Below are 26,105 nucleotides of genomic sequence, written 5' to 3'. Positions count from 1 at the left end.
AATTTACTGTGAGTTAACAAAGAACTAACAATGTTCAACTGTATTTCCGTTAAATAAAATGAAATAGAAATACTGTATTAAACAGATTGCTCATTGTTTGTTCATGTTAGTAAATGCATTAACGAATGCAACCTTATGGTAAAGTGTTGCCCTTACTTTCAATTAAAAACCTATTAAATATGTGAGCAGCGTGAACACTCGTCTAAATATCTCCTTTTGTGTCCCACAAAAGAAAAACATAGTTAAAGCGACACGAAACTAAGCAAACAATGACGAAACGTAATTTCACGCAGAACGATTCCTCAAAAACGGCTAATGCTAATCTTCAGTCTTGCACAAAATAGCGAACGATCTGATATCACTTTAAAAGGGGGTCACCGGAAGAAAACCAAAAGTAATAAAACGAACGCAAGCCGATGTGCGAAAACAAACCACGAAAACGTCTCTGCTGAGCAATGGAGGAGGGGTCGGCTGTGATGTCATCAGACTCCTCCCCTTCCTGCTTCTCGTAGTGCTGTCGATGGCAGGTGTGCGGGTTTTAGTTTTCGATGCGAACCGATAAAACAGCATGCGTTATAATCCTGATGAAGGAGATGGTCCCGTGAGCAGCACTTCTGGAAAACCTCTCCCCTCTTTATCTTCTTCTCCTCTTTCTGGTTCATTTATTCACTCGTCCATTCACTGCGCTACACCAGCTGGTATCCTGAGCCGGACGTCTGGTCGTACTCTATTGTGTACTGCGAGGTCCAGTCTATGGGCACGGGCCGCAGGAGCCCACAGCAGCGCAGCTCGAAGAAATCGATGAGGTTACGCATGCAGCCGTGACTGTGAAGGGGAGAAAAACTGCACACTGAAAACATCTGAGTAACTCTAGCTTTCCTGCAGGATGCTATTAACAATAATGATTTCAAATACTAATCTGGAGATGATGATAGTTTTGAGTAAGATAGGAAGTTAGGTCCCACTTTACATTAAGTGGTCTTAAATACTATGTACTTGCACCCAAAAATAAATGCAATGTACTGCAGAACACCTGTTGGGTAGATTTAGGGACAGCTTTAAGGGTGGGTTAAGGTGTAAGAGATGGTCAACAGTGCTTGGCATACTATATGTAGGCAATAAAATGTTTTGCTAAAATTTTTAGAGGCAATTACAGACAACAGTACTTTTTTTAAGCACAAAATATTAACTAAGTGTCATTTTTTGAAAGTGAGATATGTACACCACATGAGATTTGAATAAAATAGACTTTACATACTTTGTTAGGATGTATCTCAGCCAAAAAAGTTAGAAGTACTACAACAACAAAAGTTAAATTTTTTACTTATTTTTGACTTTTATTTTGAAATGCGCGTGCGACAACCTTACCATTTGACATGTGAATTTTCATTTAGGTACGACCCCGAATATGTAAAGCGTGGATTTACATATATTGACGACAAAAAAGGCTTAAAACCTCAGGTGCTCACACAAAAGAGCGTGAAACCTTCTTAATTAAAACGACATTTCGAAATCAAACATCCCAGTTGCAAGGACAAACCTGTGGACTATTTTCAAAGACGACTCCAATAGCTGAGGCAAGTTTGATCTCAGTTAGTAATTTAGTACTTCATCTTAAAGTTTTTATTCTGATGATTTTAAAATTATATATTAATAGAAATTAGCTTAAATTCATATTTAGTTACTTATTTGTTCATTATAATATATTTTGAATATTATACACAAGTTAAATACACTGATATCTTTTATTATATTTTACTACAGTAAATCAAACATTTAATTTTCATAATGATCATCTAAGTATTATTTCTTTAAAATATCTTTAATTAATTAAATAAATCTTTTCAACCTTAATTTAAATTTAATTTGTACTTTTTTTACAATGACAACAAAATCTGTCATTATGTTAATAACAAAAATAATGTTTTTTCAGGACTAATAGCATTTTAAAATAAATTGTTTTAATTTATTATTAAACAACATTTTAAACCAATGTCATTGAATAACACTGTTTAACTCTGTCATTAACACTTTATTCCTTACTGTTACATGGTTTTTCTCTGTAAAGAATACTATAACACTGTTGATGGTTATATATATATATATATATAAATATAAAATAATGAGCAAAATATGAAACAAAGACTCACTTGAATGGGCTCTCGATGGACGTGGCTGTGACTTTAAAGTGCTTATATCTTCTGGCGTTCATTCGCTCATTTGTAGTAATGCCCAGAACAGCAATCTATGAAGGACACATGAAGAGACAGTCAACAAACCCACAGAAACACCCGTTTAAGATGATGAAGGCAGCGTGTGTTTTAGCTCACCTGATAGAGCTGGCACATGATGAGCACCGCGACCCACATGAAGTGAAAGACGCTGTTGAGAAACATCCAGAACATCCACGGCGAGCAGGTGGCGATCTGAGTGATGTAGATCCAGAAGCCGTCTTTAGTGTAGCTGGTGGCACAGTGAATCCTCCAGTCTGCAGAGACCATGCTTTCATTATTTTTTGATAACAGCAATGAAACAATAACTTTTCTGATTGTGTTTTTGTGCTGGTTTAAGCCTGTCATAGGTAAAGAAATATGAAAATAAAAACTGCAGGTAGGAGGCGAACAAGATTCTGTGGAAAAGAAATGAGTGATTCAATGATTTTATTATTCAAAACGGCTGACTCTTTTATAGAGGATGAAAGTGTCTGAATCAACTTACAATTACAGTATGTGAAGATTCTGTTGCGATAAGTGATTCACTGAATCAACCATTCAAATGATTCATTCAAAACAGCTGACTCTTTTAAAGAGGAATCTAGTTGCTGAATCAAATGAAACTAACAGTATGTTGACAAGATTCTGCTGTAATGAGTGATTCACTAAATCATTCATTCCAATGATTCGTTCAAAACTGTGGACTCTTTCATAGTTGATGAAAATGTCTGAATCAAACTACACTAACAGTATGTATTGAAAAGATTCTGTTGCAATGAGTGATTCATTGAATCATTCATTCAATTTATCTGTCCAAAACAGCTGACTGTCATAAAGGATAAAAGTGTCTGAATCAAATTACACTAATACTATATGTTGACAAGATTATGTTGTAATGAGTGATTCTTTGACTGATTCATTCAAAAGATTCATCCAAAACGGCTGACTCTTTTTAAGAGGAATGTAGTTGCTGAATCAAATGAAACTAACAATAGGTATTTTTGCTGTAATGAGTGATTCACTAAATCATTCATTCAAATGATTTGTTCAAAACAGCTGACTCTTTTATAGAGGATGGAAGTGCATGAATCAAATTACACTTACAGTATGCGTTGAAAAGATTCTGTTGCAATAAGTGATTCACTGAATCATTCATTCAAATGATTTGTTCAAAACAGCTGACTCTTTTAAAGAGGATGGAAGTGCATGAATCAAATTACACTTACAGTATGTGTTGAAAAGATTCTGTTGCGATAAGTGATTCACTAAATCATTCATTCAAATGATTCATTCAAAATAGCTGACTCTTTTAAAGAGGAATCTAGTTGCTGAATCAAATGACACTAACAGTATGTGTTGATAAGTTTCTGTTTTAATGATTGATTCACCGAATTATTAATTCAAATGATTTGTTCAAAACAACTGACTCTTTTATAGAGGAATCAAATAAAATGATCACTGAATCAAATGAAATTCAAAGGATTACACTACACTTTACAACATCAAGTATACTTACAACAAATGCATCCGTACATCATCCAACAGATCATGCACAACAGGAAGAACAAGTAGCCCATAAAATAGCGATGGTTTCCACTTCCTGTAGCAAACAATGAGGAAGAGAAAACTTAATGGACTCCAACAGCATGTGAGTCACATATCCTGCTTTGCATTCCCTTTCATACTCTCAGCTCATCTGCTTTAGCCCAAGAAATATCAGATTTAGATAGTAAGATGTCAAAAATACTCTTCTTTTTTTATATAGTTTTTTCAGCCTGTATGTTTTGTTAACAACTAATAAATAAAATAAAATAAAAAATACTCTTCTTTTTCACAAATAGTGAACAATTATTGACGTTTCACATTAATATCAGGCTGAAGAGCATGCTAGTGAAGGCCAGTGGATCAATAAAAAAAAATATTGGGAAATATGAAGCCATAATTCTAAGAAAAAAGTCAGAATTTGTAGTTTCTATCTTAAAATTCTGACCTTTAACCTCATAATTTAAAAAATAAATACACAGAAATTTGAGAGATCAGGCTTACAGGGATTTTAAAATCCAATTTAAGACTTTTTAAGACGATTATGACCAACATTAAGATCTTTAATCAAAATGTTGCACTCTAGTAATGATATTTGAACTATTGCAATAAAGAACTACAGCAAACAATAAGAAAATAAAAATGAAAGCACTGTTGGAGCCTTCAATGCCTATTAGAGGTCACATTACATGCACATAAGAAAATAAAGGCATGCTTAAAATTAATTAACACAATACTTTAGTGATGTCAGGATATTTTAAGGCCCAAAAGTTAGATTTTTTTATTTTATACTTTCTTTAGACCCTGTGAAAAATATGCATATGAACAGAATTGACATATAAACCTACAAACAATTTTTTCTAAATTAAGTTTAAGCTATAAACAGAGTTTATAGACATTTATAAATCAAATGATTTTCTCTGATTTTTTAAATGAAAGCAACTAAAATTCTAAGCTCTATTTAGATTTGTATTATATTTTATACCCTTTATACCCTGTGAAAAGCATGCATGTAAACAGAATTGACAGATATGAACCAACAAATCCAAAGGAAAATAAAGTTTTAAGCTATAAACAGAGTTTATAGCTTTAATCAAATGTTTTCTTTATAAAAATCAATTGTAGAACTTCAGAAACAAATGCTACTGAAAAACTCACCAACGCAGTTCCCAACCCACGGACAGTGGTGGTCAAACTTGGCGATGCATCGATTGCACACGGCGCAGTGTTTTGACCTGATAGGCTTCCGTATCTGCAGAGAACAGATCGGTAAACAATGATTTAGGTGCATGAAAATTGCCATGCAAATCAGACGGTTAAGTTATCAGCACGCTCGAGGAGTGTTCAATGTGTTCAAACAGTTGTGCAGAATGAAAAAAAGAGTCATACTTACCAAACAGGTGCTGCAAAATATGCTGAGATCCAGACTGCCTGTTTCTGCCAATTCAACTATAGTCTAGAGATAAAGAAGAGGAAAGCAGATTACAGTTTCTGAAGGAGCTGGATTGTTCCTTAGCAGTCCAAGATGTACTTTTAAATATTTAGGATTTGCTGCATCAGCCTGGATAGACATTTGTCCTTCAAAAGATGTTTGCAGCCATGCATTTGGGGAAGAACTCAGAACTGAAGCACCAAAATGTGCATGCAACCATAATGCATGTTATGTTTGTGTATATCAGACATCCAACACAAGATAACATAACAGCATGTGTTATTGCATGAGTTATCTCCCGCTCTAAATTACCAATAAGGAAAAAAAAAAATAGAGCTATTTTAATTTCTCTTGTTACACTTGCTCTAATTACAGCTGGAGTCATTTAGTTTTTGGTACCTTTTTCTTCTGCTCTTCAGATGCTTTGATAATACCAGGGTCGGACTTCCAGGACTTGCCAAAGTTGTAGAAAAGAGCCAGACTGTTGAGCAGGAAGGGCAGGTGGATAGTGACGAATGGGAGATGTGTGGACAGTTAAGGAAGTTACGCTTATTAAATTGTAGACCAATAAGTTCTTATGATCATTGGCGATTACTTGCTAAAAGTCTTAAAAATAGTTTTGAATCAGACTGATCTGAATACATCAATCACATCAATCTCACACCAAGACATTTTGTGTTTATTAGACTTAAGTCTAAATGGCCTCAGTTCATTTATAATAACCTTTATTTAACCAGGTAAGTCAATTGAGAACTCATTTACAATGATGACCTGGCCCAGAGGCAACATGAAAAGCAGATGCAGTACAAAGCAGTAGGGACACAATACAATAACAATTTCACAAATGCAGATAATAACATAAAACCAACAACAACAAAAAAAAAACTAAAAACAAGCACAGTCATCTTGAACTATTGACTGGATTGAATTTTTAAAAGATGATAGTGGAAAGAAAGTGCTGAGCTTTAAGGTCTGCTGCAGATGATTCCAAGCATCAGTAGCAGAAAACTGAAAAGAGTATCGACCAAATGAAGTGCGAACTTTGGGTATGCAAAGGTTAATGAAATTACTAGAGCGCAGATTTCGACATGTTTCCTGAATGTGAAGAAGTGATTGTAAATATAGTGGAGTTTTTCTAATAAGAGTTTCATAAATGAACAGAAACCAATGAATTTGTCGACGTGATTGAAGAGGAGGACAAGTCAGTGAAGAATAGAGTTGACAGTGATTAGTATTAAATGGTGCACCAGTAACAAAACGAGTTGCTGCATGATAAATAACATCTAGTTTGTGAAGAAGAGTTTTTGAAGCTGATCTGTAAATTAAATCCCCATAATCCAGAATTGGTAATACTGTTAATTCGACCATTATTACTCTTGCTTTCAGAGTTTTTTTCAAATCCAGCCAAAATGAAGGTGTTCTTGAATTTGTTTCGCCAATTTGAAACCGCTCACCAAAGCAAACTTTTGGGGAAATTGGGTTTTGACTCCAAAACACCTTTGAGCTACTATTGGTTTATTGCATTTATGCAATGGTGTGTGTGTGTGTGTGTGTGTGTGTTCAGGAAATTCGTCAAAAAAAGTTCATTCAAAGTTCTTTCATTTCATTTGAAGTATACCTGGGACTTTAAAGAGATCTATCCTTAAAGGAATCCGATAGTTGACAACTAAGAAATCTCAATCCACCAGAGACGATTAACCTCAGGATGTCCACACACACCAAAAAACAACCTAACACAAGCAGAAATTCTGTTTCTCCTGTGAGTGGGTTTGCAGAATTGAGCTCAGCCAACAATTACTGCAGTAAAAAACCTCAATCCTCAGAGGAGAAGCTCTATTGTTGGATGATAAAGGAGAGATTGAAACAAATCCAGCCAGAATGCATCGTTTCTATTCCTGAAGCACCTGGACATATGGAGGATCTGTGCATGCCTAAAAAATCCCTCAACATCCTCCAATCGCACAAACCACATTTCAGCAGCTTTTGCTGGAGAAGCGGATCCAGACATGAGTCACGTCTGGAGTGGTTTGTTCAATAGGCGAGGAAACGGTTCAGCTTTGAAAATAAATCCTATTTTCCCGCAGTTTGACAGCACTATAAACACAGAAACGCAACATGTGTCATTACCAGAAAGCAACTCTGCTTTCTCGTGTGTGTACTTCATTTCTCTCACACCTAATGGTGGGCGTCTTGAACAGAATCTTATATCACACTATGAGTAATCATATGCCACACTGACCATTTATAGCTTGAAATGGTGCTTATTTACATTAAACAACCATGCACAGTGGCAATTTTGGGATAGTTCAGGCAAATAAATAGTGCACAAACCAAAGGATCTGATTATTCATAGCAGATGGCTGTAACACTTCAGTTTAAATCACAATTCATGCTATTAACTATTGGCTTCTTATCACTTTTTTTAGTAGTTATAAAGTATAATTTTACTCTACAAACCTAAATCACACCCAAAACTTTCCACTTGACTATCAATAAGCAGATAATTAGTAGTTCATTGAGCTAATAGGCTTAGTTAATGATTTGTTAATACCATGCATTGTGTCTTAAAATAAAGTGTTACCAAAATGACCACCTAATAGAATTAATTGCATTATTTTGGACAACCAAAATGTGTGATTTAGATTTTTTTTGTGCATCTTTATCTCATATAAATAATATAAACTAGTGTAAAAGCACCAATATTTATAGCAGATTTTTTTCTTTATATACCATAATGCACACCACTCCACAGTCTTCCTCTCACCCACATTATTTCACTTAATGGTGTCATTTTCGCTGCATTCATCATGTGAGTCACAACTGATTTAAGAAATCCACTGAAAATGAGCCTTATCATGCATGTCAAAGCTGATGCAGCTGCCCAGAGTTGTGTTATTATAATGCATAGGTCTTTTTTCTTCGTGTATGAGAAGCTGCTTTTACAATCCACATGGAAAAAACACAATAAAGACTTGAATTTAAAACTCAACTTGAATGAAATCAGCTCCAGATTTAAAAAAAAACACACCATTAAATAATGGATATGAGTTTAGGACCATTGAAAACATCCAGATATTGAATTGCATTGCTAAATTCACATCTACATCATCTGTTCCTTTTATTAGGTCCGTCACACTGAGTGCACATTTAAATGGGGCTTCTCTACAAGATCATTTTCAGCAGTGAAAAGAGATATTCCTGTATAAACTGGGTCAATCCAGCGACCTAGTTTTAAAAAGGGACCCATTATGCGCCTTTTTACAAGATGTAAAATAAGTCTCTAGGGTGTGCATGTGAAGTTTCAGCACAAAATACCAGGCAATAATGTTTTATAACTCTTTGAAACTGACCCTTTCAGGCTTTGTTGCTCCGTTTTGGTGACTATCGCTTTAAATGCAAATGAGATTGTGCTCTTTTCAAAAGAGGGCGGAGCTACAAACGCCTATAAGTCAGCATTGCAGCAGATTTAAAACAGGACTAATTTTATTTTTGTGGAAAACTAAAAGATAGAAGGTAGTCTGTGCATCTAAATCTTCACATTTAGAATGTTTCGTAGTCTCTGACCTTATTTTCAGCAGGTGAAAACTAATAGTGGACGGCTGCTTCTCACTCAGTGCAGTTTATGCTAATGAGGGAGAGATCATCACCGATGGGCGAGGCTTTCCATCTCTGATGACACGTACAAAGGCAGAATGTCAATCAAAGTGTTTCTGCAGACTTTTTCAAGCTTGATTATTTACTTTTTACCCTTAGATGCTGGCTATTTTTACCACACAACTGTGTTTAAACCCCTTATAAAAGTATTTTTGCCAAATAGGTCTCCTTAAAGTTTGCACTGAAAAACAAAAGACAGCAGAAAATATGTTTTTTAACCAATATATAGAAATGTTTAGCTCTTGGATTTAAAAAAAGGTGGCCTGGTTTTCCTGCTGTCAGCGTTCTGATCCGGATGTTCATTTAAACTGATATAAACTGATGCACAAATGAGTCATTTCAGCGAATGCTAAATCTGCTGCTATTGTTAATTGATTTAAAAGCCACAGCAGAACATGCTGGTTAAGTGAGTCGCCTCAAATCCACATTGTAATCATCAGCAAAAAGGATATCATTCCAAAACCAGTAAAACCAGGTGATGTACATCCAGAATTTAGTGGCCAGATAGATGCCCAGAGGAAGAGCGCTGTGCATGGAGTGATCAAAGAAAGACCTGGAAACAGAGATCACGTTAGCTCACATCAGAGTCCATTAAAATACTGTGAATAACTATTTAGCATTTAAACGTTTACAGTGCCTTTTAAGAAAATTATGATCCATTTAAAATTATTTTAGACCTAGAGGTCAATATTTCAGTGAAGATTTTTTAGGAGCCTGCGGAGACCCCGCTGATAAAAGCTTCAGAAATAAATGGCAAGAAGAATATCTGATAATGTGGGGGAATTAAGTATTGAACACGTCACCATTTTTCCCAGAAAACGTATTTCTAATGGTGCTGCTGACTTGAAATTTTCCCTAGATGTTGATAACAACCAAAGCAATCCATTTATGCAAAGAAAACCAAACTAATTAGTTTACAAATGAAGTTCTGTTTAATAAAATGAAATGACAGGGAAGAGGTGCTGAACACATGAAGAAAGGGAGGTGTAGTTCGGCAGTGAAAGCCGAAACAGCAGCTGAAATCTCTTAGTTGTTCTTCAGCAACCCTCTGCTCTTCCTCAGTGTAGATGAAAATCAGCTGCTTCAGTCCAACATCTACATTATCAGGATGAAGATGAAACCAGTGTGGACATTTCAGCAAGACAATGATCCAAAACACAGCCAAGGAGACTCTCAGATGAATTTAAAGAAAGAAAATCAAGCTGTAGAATGGCCCAGCCAATCACCTGACCCCAATCCAATCGAGAAGACAAAATAAAGCTCAGATTTGATAGACGAAACCCACAGAAGCATCAAGATTTTGACGCTCTGTTACACCCGAGCAATGCATGTGACTTCATTCTCCATATGAGAGGCGTCTTTAAGCTGCAACACCACCTTTCATTAAGTATTACATACATTTCAGTAGTTCAGTTCTTTCTCCTTGTGTCATTACACAGAACACATTTTTTGTTTAGTTTTATTTTTATATTCGTCTTGTTTGGGTTTTTACCAAAATCTGCTTCAATTCCATGTCAACAGCTCCTTTAGAAATGTTATTCCCAGGAAAAAAAAACATGACGTGTTCAATGCTTATTTCCCCCACTGTATAGGCAGAAGCCTTGTATAATGATTGCGTGTGTGTGTGTCTTACTTGGACAGGAATTGCACGACGAGCCACATCACCGCATACATCACACCCTTGATGAGCCACGAATCAATGTCCAAATCAGCAATAAATCCCACCAGCCAAATCACCAGGAAGGGAGTTCCCAACATCACCTTCTGTCTGAACTCCTGCACACACGCAGAAAATGGACAGATTCATTAACATCCTCTAAATCAGGGTGTCCAAACTCAGTCCTGGAGAGCTCCAACTTGCTTCAACACACCTGGCAGGAAGTTTTTAGTATATCGAGCTTGATTAGCTGGTTCAGGCGTGTTCGATTAGGGTTGGAGCTAAACTCTCCAGGACACCAGCCCTCCAGGACCGAGTTTGGACAACCGTGCTCTAAATGAATACTGTAGGTTACATCTGTGAGACTTTTATTAGAGGGATAGTTCACCCAAAACTGACAATTCTGCCATCATGTAGTCACCATTCCCTTGTCCCAAACACAAAGGAAGGTATTTTGGAGAATGCTGAAATCCGGTAACCATAGACTTCCATAGTATTACTCTCTCCTACTATGGAGGTCAAAGGTTTTATTTGTCTTCTTTGGTCTTCAAAAGAACAATAAGTCACTCATAGAAGTGTAAATAGCGAGTACATTTTTCACTTTTGGGTGAACTGACCCTTTAAGTGCAGAATACAAATACAATGGAAGTCAACGGCTGCTTTTTTACCAACATTCTTCAGTATATCTTCCTTTGAGTCATACACAATTATTTTTTGAGGGGTGAACCAACTCTTGAATAGCATTAGAAGACCCCTGTAAACATTTTAAGGCCATGAAATAAAATAAAGTCAAGACACTGATTCCTCCATAGAGCAAATCTCATTGTGTTTTCCAGCATTGAGACACAGAGTCTGCATTATTCAGCATGCATTACGCTGATTTCACCCTGACGTCGTCTAGTTGCTCAGATGCTCTACCTTGTCCATCTTGAGTCGTTTCAGATATGACGGGCTGTCGTAGCCTTTGGCCTGTCTGGCCTCCTGCAGATGATTGATCATCCACACATTTTTCCTCTGTTTAGCCAGATCCAGCGGCGTCTCTCCCTGCCATCACAAACACTATTAGACATATGTACGGTACATAGCATAAATGAGTATACAGCCACAATTTTGATCAACATTTTAGTGAATATACACAAGTTTTGGTGCATTTTATTCAATAAAAATAAGAGTTTAGTTACCAAACGTCTTTAGAAATTCTTAATTTTTCCTCTTTTTAAAAATTGCATTTAACATTTTTCCACAACGTATTTTGGGTGTGCTGATTTTGGACTGTGATTTTTCCGGTTTTGGATTCAGTACTGACTAATCTATCATTTAAAAGAGAGTCCATATATTGATTATTGTGACAGGCCTACTAACATAACCTACTGGACTTTACCTTGATGTTCTGTGCATCGACGTTAGCATTAGCCTCCAGAAGCAGGCTAATGACTGTTGTGTTTCCAGCCAGAACCGCCCAATGTAGAGCCGTGTTCTTATGATATTTATCACCCAGATTCACGGACACATTAAACGTCAGCAACAGTCGTGTCGGGTCAACACTGCGGAGCAATGCAAGAAAACACAGCTATTAGATTTACAACTTAAAAAGTACTACTTGTAACAAAGGATATATATATATATATATATATATATATATATATATATATATATATATATATATATATATATATATATACATATATATATATACATATATATATATAATTTATTTATTTATTTTTTTAAGTTTGCCAACGGGTTTCAGCTGAAAAATATTAAAAAACACACACACACACACACACACACACACACACAGACCTGTGCAAAGTCATTTAATTATTAATCAAATACCATGATAATGATCATGCACAATATTGATATCTCAGGCACTTCAAAAATACTGTAAATAATAATACTTAATTATTTAAACTTGCTTTTTAAGAATATTCACATTATATTATCATTAACGTTCATATCAGTGTTTGAGACTTATTAGGAGATGTATTTCCATAAGCTATTAACAATTTTACATGTTAATCTGGCCCACAACATTAAACATTCGGACAATTTATAGGCGTTTTTTTGTTTTTTAGTACTATATAGTAAAGGTCAATTTGTTAACATCAGTTAATTAAACTTAAGTCAATGTAATGACCACTAAAAAAGTATTTATTAATCTGAGCTGGCGTTAATATCTAAGATAATGCCTAATAATGCATTAAAAAAAGTTTTAAATGTTTTATTAAATGGAGTTAATATCTCATAAATTTAAGTAAATTACATATACTTTAAATAACTATAATATGGCTACTTCTCAGTCGCGATTTGTTAATCGAGTTAAGAAAATATTAAAATGAGTTTAAAATAGATTAAATAAACTATAAGTTATGAGCTATTTTTCTCTGTTGATTTTACTAATAAAACATAAAAAAAATCATTGTTTTATTAAAATTAGGTAATATGTAATAAAATTAGTTAAAATATGTTTTTTTTTTGTAAATAATTTTGTTACGGCTATTTCTCACTGTTAATTTGCCTAATAAAAAAAACACATAAAAAATATGTAATTGTTTTACAAAATGAAGTTATAATAAATACATGAAAAATAAAACTAAATTAAAAAACTATAATAGGACTATTTTTCACTGTTGATTTATCTAATAAAACATACATTTTTTAATTTGTTTTATTAAAATTAGGTAATATGTAATAAAATTAGTTAAAATCTGTTTGTTTGTTTTTTGTAAATAACTATATTATGGCTATTTCTCACTGTTGATTTGCCTAATAACACATTTAAGAATTTGTAATTGTTTTATAACATGGAGTTAATAAATAATAAAATTAGTTTAAATTCGATTTTTAAATACCTATAATATGGCTAAATATCACAGTTGATTTGCTAAATAATAACAACACATAGACAAATATGTAATTGATTTATTACACTGAAAAAAATGATTCAAAGATGATTCCTTGGATAGAAGTAAAGTGGTTGTAAACTATTTATTTATGTTGAATTTAAACATACAAATTAAGTTGAACATTATTAAACTTAACTTGTCAGATTAAATTCAACCCATATAAATTATTTGCAACAATTTTGCAGACATCATTTTTCAGTGTAGATATAAATAATCATTAATTTTAAATAATAATAAAAAATAAATATATAAATAATATGGCTATTTATCACTGTTGATTTGCCTAAAACACATAAAACATTTTTAAACAGTAGTTGTAATAAAAAAAAAAATTTAAGTTGTAATTGTTTAATTAAATGGAGTTAATAACAAATAAAATTACATTTTTAATACCTATAATATGGCTAATTCTCACTGTTGATTTGCCTAATAACAACAACACATAAAACCATGTAATTGTTTTATGAAATGGAGTTATAATAAATAAATAAAGTATAAAATTGAATTAAAAAAACTATAATATTGCTATTTCTCACTGTTGATTTGCCCAAAAATACATTACAAGGCTGTATTTCATTTTTTTTATTATAAAAATAATTAATTATAATTATATTTTAAATTTGTGTCGCTTTTTTAATTATTTAATTATTTTTTATTATTATTCAAAGTTATTAACTAATGCCACTCAGATGTTTCTTAAATAACTACAATATGGCTATTTCTCACTGTTGATTTTAATGCCTTAACTAATGTTTAATAATTACCATGTATTGTAAATTGTCAATATTGTACTTCATCATGCTTTTGCAAATAAATTAGGCTCAAAACATTTGTTTACTCTGAACATGCAAGCACATAAAGCAATGCATTTAGTTTTTGTTGCTGTTGTTGTTAATAACCTGGCTACCAGATGACCACTTTACTATAGTTGTTATAAAAGATTACATTACTGCGAGTGTTTTAAAGTATTTTAACCAGTTATACTTTGCAACTTGGGTATCTAATATGGTAATAATATCATATATCAGGATTAAAGCTTCAGCAATACGTAACAACAGAAAAACATGACAGCATCAGAAGCTACCTGTGTGTCCGATACGCAGCCCACATCAAAGGGGTCATGCCATTCTGATCCATCATATCCACATCCTGGAGAAGCACAGAACAGACTTAAAAGTGAGATCAGACTGAGATCAAATGCATTTGTTATCGTTCCTAGAGGTCAAACTACTGTGGATGGAAATGTCACAGACGCCCCCTGCAGGCAGAGAATGGACAAATCCATCCTTTCCCATCAACCTTCAACATGCATTTGAGATCAGTATAGTTTTTTACATTACACATTCATTACTATAGCGTTCTTTTATACTAAACAAATAAATAAAAACAAATCAAATAATGCCAAAGATACACCCATACTAATATTTAAAAACAACTCAGCTACATTTATTTATCTATTTTAGGTGCGAATGCATTGTGAGGTTAATGAACTGTACAAAATGACGTTACACTAGTCATATTTCCTGTATAGCTCCGCCCACTCTGAGATCTGATTGGCTCATACCTGTCCCTTGGCGATGAGGTAAGCCACGATGGATGTGTGACCAAATTGAGCAGCCAGATGAACACAACTACACCCCTCGCCATCGATGAGAGACGGATCAGCGCCATACTTCATTAACTGCACCACCATGGAGAGATGACCTTGTCTGAATGACACACAGCAGACCAGAGGGGTCACACCATGATTACTGTGACACACTAGCAGTGCTCTTGCACATCATGCACATTTTTATCATAAACAGAATACCTTGCATCCAACAATGCAATGAATGATGACTGTTTTGAATTACTACATTACACTTTTTGCACTCACTCTCATTTTAATACATATTCAGTATTATGTTTTGTGTTTGTTTTCGTTATTAGTTTTAGTGATTTAATTTGTTTATTCACCAAATTTTTATATTTAAGACACTTTTCAAGCTTGTGTAATGGTTAAATTTACATCAAGCATTATTTTCGAACACCCCCTTTTACTTCAGCTCATTTTCATTCAAGTTTTACATTTAAAAATGTTTGCATTTCAGCTTTATTTTAATTAATCTATCCACTGAAAATGTTAATTAAAATGTATTAAATTAGACAATTCAATTACAACTTGAGAAACCGATGAAACTTTGACAACTGGATGGCTTATTAATACATTTTTGGGTGAACAATAGGCCGTATGCAATCATTTGTGCGCTTGTATTGCACTGAAAGGTCACCTTGTAGCCCAGTGCAGAGGTGTAGAGTTGAGATCTCCTCCCAGCTGGTCCACTATAGCACCTTTAGATATGTAATACCTGTGAAGAGAGCAGGCAGAGACGCTTCAGTAAGACATCTAAAGGCTGAGATGTAGCAAGCTGACTGTTGGCCATTGAGATTCGTCAGACATACTTGACCAAATCTACGCGGTTGTTGATTGCGGCCCAGTGCAGGAGCGTGACGTTTTCTTTGTCCGGCTGACGGACGTCATATCCGGCCTCCACCAGCTCACGGCAGCGCTCGAATATCCCATACCTGAGCACAAAAACAGATCAGTTTACAACACAAAACAGCCCTGAACAACACCCTTTAGACATTCTGCATACAAACACTGCATCAACAAAGTCAGGCTTTTGCTTATCTGACACAGTTTTGACAACATCATAGGTATCTACATGTTGCTGGATGGAAATTACAAATAATAAAAAACATATTTGTATATAGGGGTGTCACGGTGGCACAGTGGGTGGCACGATCGCCTCACAGCAAGAAGGTCGCTAGTTTGAGCCTCGGCTAGGTCAGTTGGCATTTCTGTGTGGAGTTTGCATGTTCCACCCCGTGATGGAGGGGGTTTCCTCCGGGTACCAAAGACATGTGTTATAGGGGAATTGGGTAGGCTAAAATGTCAGCAGTGTATGTGTGTGAATGACTGTGTATGGATGCTTCCCAGTGATGGGTTGCAGCTGGAAGGGCATCCGCTGCGTAAAACACATGCTGGATAAGTTGGCGGTTCATTCTGATGTGGCGACTCCAGATTAATAAAGGGACTAAGCTGAAAAGAAAATGAGTATGTATATATGTTTTCAAGATACTAGTCTTAAAGCTTAAAGTGCGATTAAAAGGCAAGGCAAGGCAAGGCAAGTTTATTTATATAGCACATTTCATACACAGTGGCAATTCAAAGTGCTTTACATAAACAGGAATAAAAAAGACAAGTTTAGGAACATAAAATGCAGACAATAAAAATTATTAAAAACAAATAAAAACAAAACAAAAGGCTTAATTAGATTATAGTTATGCAAGTCATTGTATAACAGTGGTTTGTTCTGTAGCCATTTTTTTTAATAATGTAGCATGTTTTTTTATTTTTATTTAATTTTTTTAAGAAATTGCTTTTATTCTAGCCAAAATAATACAAATATTGCTTTCTCCTGAGGAAAAAAAAACATTTTAGGAAATTCTGTGAAAATATCCCTAATCCAGTAGATATCATTTGAAAAATTTGAAAAAGAATAAATATTATTAGTATTATAATTATAGCCCTTATTTCACCAGGAAAAGTCAGATTGTGATTAAAAATCTCTTACAATAGCGTCCTGGACAGAATTTAATAAGTATTCAGTTCAGAAATAAAGATAACATCAGTCGTCTATCAAAACACACACAAAACAATGACAATGTAAAAAAAAATCTACAGGCTAATGTTTCAATTTCTAAATCATATCAAATCTCTTAAAAAGTATGTAGTAAAAACAACACTGTGTTTGCAGATTATTCCATGCAAGAGGTGCTGCATATTTAAAAGCCCATTTTTCCCCCATTTCAGTATTATAAATAATTATTGCACCGGAGGGATAATAATTTTGCCCTCAACTGTACAGAGTTCAAAATAGGCATGAGCCGGTATAAGATTCTGTCGATATGATAACCTTGAAAAAAATATCACGGTTTGACGGTATTGTGATCACTGCTCTGAAATATATTCTTTTTAAATGTCTGGGTAAAAAACAACAACCCCCCTTTGAACACAGTATATTTTAATTTGGGAAACATTCAAGATATTTTGTTACAGTAAACATGTCGGGCTAAATAATTCAAATGAATCATTGACTTCTGCTGTCTTCATTAGTTTCACAAACACAGATTTCTTTACAATTTAAAATGGCATCTTTGGATATTTTGTCTGTTGAAGATACTGTTGTCCTAAAAAAAATGTAAATAAAAAAATCTTTCACATACCTTATGAATGATATTACAAAAACAAGGTTTTAAAACCTTGACTTTCCAAACCGCGGTATACCTTGAAAACAGTTATCGTCCCACGTCTATTTCATACACATTTATACTACTAAAATTCCAGGACTTCCAAAACATCCAGGTAAATATTCATGACATAATGCTTTATGTAATATCTACATACATGTGGTAAATAAGAAAAATTGCAGGTTCAAATTTAAAGCACATAAAAAAATATGTGACTATCTATATAGTTTATATTTATATCTGTAAAATAGTTTTTAAAAAGTATCCTGCTGTCTGTGTGAAAATTGTAGAAATGTTGGCTTGCGTTGTCATTAGAATAGCAGTTAGAAATTGCTTCTGGACACCACACTCAAAATATGTCTGGAATTACGGTGAAAGCGAGTTGCTTACGGTGAAAGCTGAAACTGCGAGTTGCTTTTTACCCCAAGCAGAGAACGTCACGAGGGACGGACAGCGCAATTGTATTTAAATTATTGTATTTATGCAACATCACCATCTCAAATATATTCAAGTACACAGATATTTCTTTAAAAACTTCCATGAATTTTGGGTTTATTTATTTTTCCAAAACTTTACCAGGAGTGGAAAATGCCCTGCTAAAATTCCATGACTTTTCCAGAAACGTGATTGTGTGTGTGTGTGTGTGTGTTGTGTCCAGACTCACTGGGTGGCTTTGACGATATCCCAAGTGCTGTAGTCGTCCACGTGGCTCTTGCGGCTCTCGTTATAGCCATGGTTATAGTGGCTCTGGGGTTTAATTTCCTGTAGGATAAAAACACAGTCGGTTTAGAAGGATGAGTGATGGATCATCAAACCGAGGATCTTGGACTTGACATCCTATACATATGGTCGATTGCAATGGTGTCAACTCGCTCTGATATCTCAATCAAACACAAGCTGCTGAAGTTAAAGCGCTTTTAAAAGCTGACTAGAGTTTTCTGCTGTTCTGAATTCAGAGTTTGATGTATTATCATACAAACCATTTTGTTTTGTCAATCTTGCAAAACTATGATAGTATGTACAAAATTGGAAAAATCAGATATCGTGATATTGGACTTTTCAACAACAAATATTGCGATATGAATACAGTTTCACAAGATGTCTTCAAGATGTCTTAATAGCACTATTTGATGGTTTTCTGGGGAGTCTAACAGTAGTCAGGTGCAGAAAATAATCTTGTTTTTACTTTGAAATATTTCAAATTTGCACTAGAAACAAGACAAACATTCAAAGGAAGAAAAACAAGACTTTTTTGTTGCATCAATCGTATAAATTCCATATAAATAAAGTAATTAAGTACAATTCTGTGGCTCCTGGTCAACTCTAATGCTGACTCAACATGACATATTCTGTGATTCAACTATTGCAGACATTGTGATATCGATGCTGGAACGATATATACAGCCCTAATGCAGAGGTAAGCTAATCATAAATGATCCATACGCATAATTTTAATGAAGTACCAAAAAAAGTTGTTTTAATACTAATGCTCAACAATAAGGTGTTCTGTAACTAAAAAGTTTGTTTAACTTTATAATTAGAGTAATAAAGCCGTCAGACGGTCAGATGAACGGTGAGAGTGATGACCAGCAGATGTCCAGCTTGAGCTCTATTGATTGGTGGGAAGGGTCTCTGTTTATTGTATTAAAGGCCCAAAACTGGAGAGACACTGATGTTCAGAGGAAACCCTAAAAACTGCCTGAACTAGTTTGACCTGAACCTCCAGCTTTACCCTGTACACCAGTCACAACTCCTTTGCATTCTCAAATTTATTTTAGATTTAGTATTTTATATTATACTTTGTGATTATACTATTGCTATAATTTTTTAAATTAATATAAAATATTTTATGTAGTTTTAATATTAATATAATCACAAAAGCTCTATTGATTGGTGGGAAGGGTCTCTGTTTATTGTATTAAAGGCCCAAAACTGAAGAGACACTGATGTTCAGAGGAAACCCCAAAAACTGCCTGCTCTAGTTTGACCTGAACCTCCAGTGTTACCCTGTACGCCTGTCACAAGTACTTTTCATTCTCAAATTCATTTTATATTCTATTGTAATTATTTTTAATTAATTAAACTTATTTTATATTGTTTTACTATTTATTATATATTGCAATAAATATATTTTTATCTATTCAAAAAAATAATAAACCACATTTTATTACAATCATTAGAGCTCTATTGATTTGTGGGTAGGGTCTCTGTTTATTGTATTGAAGGTCCAACACTTGAGGGACGTATTCAGAGGAAACCCCAAAAGTTATCTAAACCCATTTGACCTGAACATCCAGCGTTACCCTGCACACGTTTCATGGCTGCTTTTCATTTTCACGTTCATATTATATAAAGTTTTATATTATGCTTTGTTATTATACTATTGCTATTATCTTTAATTAATTTAAATTATTATTTTTAATGTTTATTATATATATATTTTTAGAAATATTTTTATAATATATTTTAAGAAATCTTTATAATTTTTAAAAAAATAATAAACTAAATTTTATTATGATCATAAGAGCTCTATTGGTTGATGCCTAGACTGCAGCTCTGCACAAGATGTTTGGCCAGTAGAGAAATGGTCGCACCCAACTAAGCCTGGTTTTTCTCAAGGTTTTTTCCTTCACTTTCGCCAATTGGTGAAGTTTGTTTCTCGCCGCTGTCAGCACTGGCTTGCTTGGTTCGGGACTTGTAGAGCTGCGCATCGATGGATTTGCTCTTCAGTGTTTGGACTTTCAGCAGTGAAACTTAAACCACACTGAACTAAACTGAACTTCAACTCTAAAAAACTGAACTGACACGGTTTCAATTCACTATGATCTTCTATGTGAAGCTGCTTTGACACAATCTACATTGTAAAAGTGCTACAGAAATAAAGAAATTTAATCGGTAGGAAGTGTATCTGTTTATTGTATTTAAGATCCAATACTTTAGGGACACTGATGTTAGATGTAGAGAAACCCCCAAAAATGCCTGAATCAGTTTGACGCTGAACACCAAGCCCTTTTTAGAAATAAAAACATTTTGTTTATTTTATATTTGGTTTAATTAGATTTTAAAAACTGAGAAAAAGATGGACTCGGTGAACAAGGTAACACTGGAGGTTCAGGTCAAATTTCTAATAACAATATAAAATAATTACAAAGTATAATAAATATCCATTGTATCCACATAATTCCATTATTTTAAATGTATTTTATATAGAAATTCGTTTTGCTATAACATACATTAATTGCATTTTTAATTACTCTAAATTGTTTTATATTGTATTTATTATATATACTGAAAAAAATTATTAAACAATGAGAAAAATACTAAAATTTTGTAATTATAGGCTACAGGCAAAGAAAATTATTCATTCTAATAAAATATAATATTAAACAAAGCAGTTGCGTATATTTTGGGACTTTTTATCAAGAAAACATGGTCCTCATATCGTCAATGCAATATGGAATGCAAAAACAGTCTCAACTTACTGGAAAGTACCGTAATGTAAAGCTCAATATTTCAAAACCACTCACAATGCAGATCGAACCTTATCATTCTAATGTGGTGATCAGACTACAGAAATAACTCTCCAGAAAAACACATTACACTTTCAAAAATCATAAATTGACACAGTAAATGTTGTCTTTAAATTTACATATTAACTTTACAAGTAGGCAAATATAACACCTGCAAAAGATGCACTTTTCAGTGGGGTTTAGACTGCGAAAAGGTAAAACCAAAAATGCTGAAATGATCTGCTTCAGCGTCACTGCAGGACTTAATAAAGCTGGCTCCATTCAATATCTTTGCAGCGGGTATCAGAACAGTTGGTCTAATTGAATCGGGGCCCTAGTGTTCATCTTGCCAGTGAGGAAAGCGGCTCTTACAGCATCATGTGACACACACTGAGATGCTCAGCTTCCTATTCACACAGGAAGACACACTAAGACCCAGCTTGGTGCTTTATCAACAGCTTCTGGTAATGATGTTAATTACCTCATCCATTTATATCTTCAGCTCAAATCAACATCCGTCAGAACAAGCCTGGACTGTACTGGCCATGCAATCATCATCGCATATAAAGATGAAGTCAGAATTATTAGCCCTCCTGTATATTTGTTCCCCAATTTAGAAGATTTTTTTCAACATATTTCCAATTATAGTAGTTTAAATAACTGATTTATTTTCTCTTTGCCATGATGACAGCACATAACATTTGACTAGATATTCTTCAAGATACTAGTATTCAGCTTAGAGTGACATTTAAAGGCTTCACTAGGTTAATTAGGGTAAAGTTAGGGTAATTAGGCAAGTCATTGTATAACAGTGATTTGTTTAATAGACAATCGAAACAAATATCGGTTTAGGGGGCTAATAATATTGACCTTAAAAGGATATTTAGAAATTACAAGCTGCTTTTATTCTAGCCGAAATAAAACAAATAAGACTTTCTCCAGAAGAATAAATACTATAGGACATACTGTGAAAAATCCCTGAATCTGTTCAACATCTTTTGGGAAATATTGAACAAACAAAAACAATTACTGGAGGGTAGATAAATTAGACATCAAGTGTAAATAACTTAAAATGTTTGCATGATTTAACTCTGTATTAATCAAATTACACATGTAATACATGCTTAATAAACCACAGATATGCTAATTAAATCAAACACACTATTTACAAACTGAACCACACAAGCAAAACCACAAAGCTAAAATATGTTCAAGTGTTGCACAAGAACATGCTGCAAAACCTGATCACTTCAGATTGCTCAAAGCATTTTGGGAACTCATTGCCTCAGAGCATTTGTGTAACTTGTTTTTTTTTAAAGTTAGTAGATCTTTCGTTTTTATTTTGTACTACAACAACATATTTATTGACTTCAGACTTCAACTTTGAAAACTGGACTGACATGGCTTCAATTTACTAGAACTTCTTTGTTAAGCTGCTTTTACACAATCTACATTATAAAAGTTATAATGTCTTTTTTATTTCACTTAATACTAATGTTATTTTAGCCCCCTTGATTAATATTATAGTTTTTGTTCATATTTAAACATGTCATTACATTTTGCATTCATTTCGGGTAATTATTTTAAACGTTAATTTCATTTCTTAAAAAAAAAAAGTCTATATAGTTTATAATAATTTTTTATTTGAGTTTTCTTGTTAGATTGTAAGTTTAATCAATCTCATATCCGTATGAAAGTATATATTTATAGCAAATTATAGTATATAAAGTTTTTAAAACATTTAAAAATAATTATAACAATAGTCCTCATTATATTGTCCTATAAAATAGTTTAAAAAAACTAAAAATAATTATATTCATCCATCCATCCATCCATCCATCCATCCATCCATCCATCCATCCATCCATCCATCCATCCATCTATCTATCTATCTATACTAACGGTCAAAAGTTTGGGGTCAGTATGATTTTGAAATGTTTTAACAAGCTTCTCCTGCTCACCAAGGCTGCATTTATTTAATCAAAAATACAGTACAGATTGTAAAATGTTATTGCATTATAAAATAACAACTCAAAAGTAGTTTATAATTTAACTAATAATTTATTCCAGTGATTTTAATAATACATTTTCAGCTTTATTATTCCAGTCTTGGAGTCACATGATGCTTCAAAAATCACTCTAGCAATAATAATTATCATTATTATTATTATTATTATTGGTAGTAGTAATAAAAACAATAATAACTGGATCAATCATTTCATTAGAAACTACATACAATCATTTTAATAAATATTTAACAATTTGTTTTACATTTAATAAATGCCACCTTGATGAACAAAAAATAAATAAAAAATAAATAAACATGAAAAAAAACTGACCCCAAACTTTTGAACGGTATTGTATATCTATCTATCTATCTATCTATCTATCTATCTATCTATCTATCTATCTATCTATCTATCTGTCTGTCTGTCTGTCTGTCTGTCTGTCTGTCTGTCTGTCTGTCTGTCTGACAATAAAAGTTATTGTACAGCAGTCACATATAATTGTTGCATGCCAAGAATATATTCATAATTAATTATGTACAATTTTTATTAATGTTAAATTAAATGAAGCCATGTCTGGAAATTTCTCAGGTATTTTATTAATCTTTATTTCTCTTTGAAAAGGGTTGTATATTTACTATATTACTACCAGTGAACAAAGTCGTCCTATAACATAAATAAATAAATAAATAACATAAGATGCTTTGAACACCGCCAACAAGATGCATTAAAATAAAATGACGTTTAAATAAAAGTTTAATTTCTGCTTTTATTTTTCACATTTTCTTTTAATTGCACTTTTGTTCCAATTAGCAAAAGAGCATTCATAACAAAGCTTCACATCTGGATAGCATTAAATATTCACCATTAAACATAGCATTAAATGTTCACCTAATTTTACTTTTGCTCCAGATTAGACTTTAAAATAAAAAGTTTTAGGCAGTTTTATTTCTTTTTAACATATTCAAATATTTATTGCTTCAATAGAGCTAATTATGAAGTGCACTTGGCTGTGTTTTACAAAATTATTACTGTTTGTTATCATGTTTGTGATGCTATATTCTGGCCTGCATTAATTTCCCAATGAAATAAAACTGAATTGAAATTGAAAATAAAAGTTGTTTAACTTAACTTATTATAATCTAACCTTTCAATGACGCATCACAAGCCAAACGGCCACATGCAAAACACCATATCTATCAAAGCTCCACATTCAAGCCTCTAAATGAACCAGCTCAACACCAGATAACACAAAAGATAGACTTTTGCATAAAATATTCAACTTGCTTGTTTAAATTCAGCCCATATAAACTGTTTGCAACCACTTACCTTAAAAAAACAAATTAGTAAATTTAAAGAATCATATTTTAAGGTGTGCTTGGGTCAGCATGACCATAAAACACTTATTCACTGAAACTACATGTGTGTGATGAGCTCTGGTCTGCCTGAGCATGAATAATTTACAGCAGGAGGTCCCATATGAGCAAGCTGTCACACACACACACACACACAATAAACTCAGGGTTTGCACAGAAAAGTATGAAAACACAACGAACAAACTTAAAACTCTTGATTTAATTTCCATTGATCTCACGTTATGACATACAAAACCTTGATTAACCTTAAAGAAGGTGTGCTATTTATTTATAAACCATCGCAGTATAATGCTGTCCGGTTCGGCGGGTTTTTAAAAAGATCTTGATGCACATATGAACGTACGGATTTGTGCATTTATTTATTTTAAATCACATCTCAGAGATTAAATATAGGGTTCACATTTGTTATGTAAGAGCTGATGTCACACAGTATGGCTGCTTTTGTTGATAAACTAAACAATAATAATGATCTGTAATGCAGGTGTCTATTGAAATCATAGTTTATATTATGATGATTATAATTACTATTCATTCATTCATTCATTCATTTTCTTTTCAGCGTAATCCCTTTATTAATCTGGGGTCGCCACAGCGGAATGAACCGCCATTATTACTATCATTAATATTAAGACTTTCATATTATAAATCATTTATTGAGTTTTGATACTATGTCTGCTTTTGTTGATAAACTAAACAATAATAATTATCTGTAATGCAGGTGTCTATCGAAATCAAAATTTATATTATGATACCATAATAACAGTATTATTATTTATTACTACTAATATTAAGCACTCGGACTTTGATATTACAAATCATATATTACGTTTAAATAATATGGCTGCTTTTGATGATAAATTAAACAATAATAATTATCTGTAAAGCAGGTGTCTACTGAAATCAAAGTTTATATTATGATACCATAAGAAAGGTATTATTATTTATTATTAATATTATTATTATTTTCAGTACTCAGACTTTTATATCACAAATCATAGTTTAAATTATGATACCATAATAACAATTTTATTATTTATTAATACTATTATTAATAATATTAAGCACTCAGACTTTCATATTACAAATAATATATTATGTTTAAATAATATTGCTGCGTTTGTTAATTAATAAACAATAATAATTATCTGTAATGCAGGTGTCTATTGAAATCAATGTTTATATTATGATACCTTAATAACAGTACTATTATGTATTATTACTATTATTATTAATACTAAATACTTTGACTTTCATATTACAAACCATATATTAAGTTTTGATACATTTAAGGTAGGATATTTACAAAATATCTTCTTGAAACATGATCTTTGTTTAATATCCAAATGATGTTATAAAAACTAACTAGTTAGTAATAATAATGACTAGAAACAATACTGAACACTCAAACATGGGGTCTTCAAACAGTGTTCTTCCATTTATTCCCAAAAAGCACCATATTTAGACCGTCCCGCATGTCATTTATTATATTTTTAATAACACTGTCATGATTAAGC

General features: G+C 33.0%; 1 protein-coding gene across 1 annotated transcript in view; it reads right to left on the bottom strand.

Annotated features, from left to right (window-relative positions):
• Window positions 1–394: 394 nt before the first annotated feature.
• zdhhc17 (zDHHC palmitoyltransferase 17) overlaps window positions 395–26,105 on the bottom strand; it is a 26,536-nt gene continuing 825 nt past the window's right edge. Inside the window, exons 2-17 of the mRNA NM_001128382.1 lie at window positions 18,365–18,462; window positions 15,850–15,972; window positions 15,678–15,755; window positions 14,972–15,116; window positions 14,492–14,556; window positions 11,880–12,042; window positions 11,417–11,542; window positions 10,475–10,617; window positions 9,294–9,394; window positions 5,587–5,711; window positions 5,149–5,211; window positions 4,914–5,007; window positions 3,730–3,813; window positions 2,331–2,488; window positions 2,151–2,245; window positions 395–825 (exon numbers count right to left, since the gene is read on the bottom strand). Coding sequence (NP_001121854.1) covers window positions 687–825; window positions 2,151–2,245; window positions 2,331–2,488; window positions 3,730–3,813; window positions 4,914–5,007; window positions 5,149–5,211; window positions 5,587–5,711; window positions 9,294–9,394; window positions 10,475–10,617; window positions 11,417–11,542; window positions 11,880–12,042; window positions 14,492–14,556; window positions 14,972–15,116; window positions 15,678–15,755; window positions 15,850–15,972; window positions 18,365–18,462 — 1,800 coding nt within the window. The 3' untranslated portion in view covers window positions 395–686. The remainder of the gene's footprint in view (window positions 826–2,150; window positions 2,246–2,330; window positions 2,489–3,729; window positions 3,814–4,913; window positions 5,008–5,148; window positions 5,212–5,586; window positions 5,712–9,293; window positions 9,395–10,474; window positions 10,618–11,416; window positions 11,543–11,879; window positions 12,043–14,491; window positions 14,557–14,971; window positions 15,117–15,677; window positions 15,756–15,849; window positions 15,973–18,364; window positions 18,463–26,105) is intronic.

Source organism: Danio rerio, chromosome 4 (genome assembly GCF_049306965.1).
Source record: "Danio rerio strain Tuebingen ecotype United States chromosome 4, GRCz12tu, whole genome shotgun sequence".
Taxonomy (NCBI): domain Eukaryota; kingdom Metazoa; phylum Chordata; class Actinopteri; order Cypriniformes; family Danionidae; genus Danio; species Danio rerio.
The sequence above is the reverse complement of the archived record's forward strand: the minus strand, read 5'-3'. Positions and strand labels throughout refer to the sequence as shown.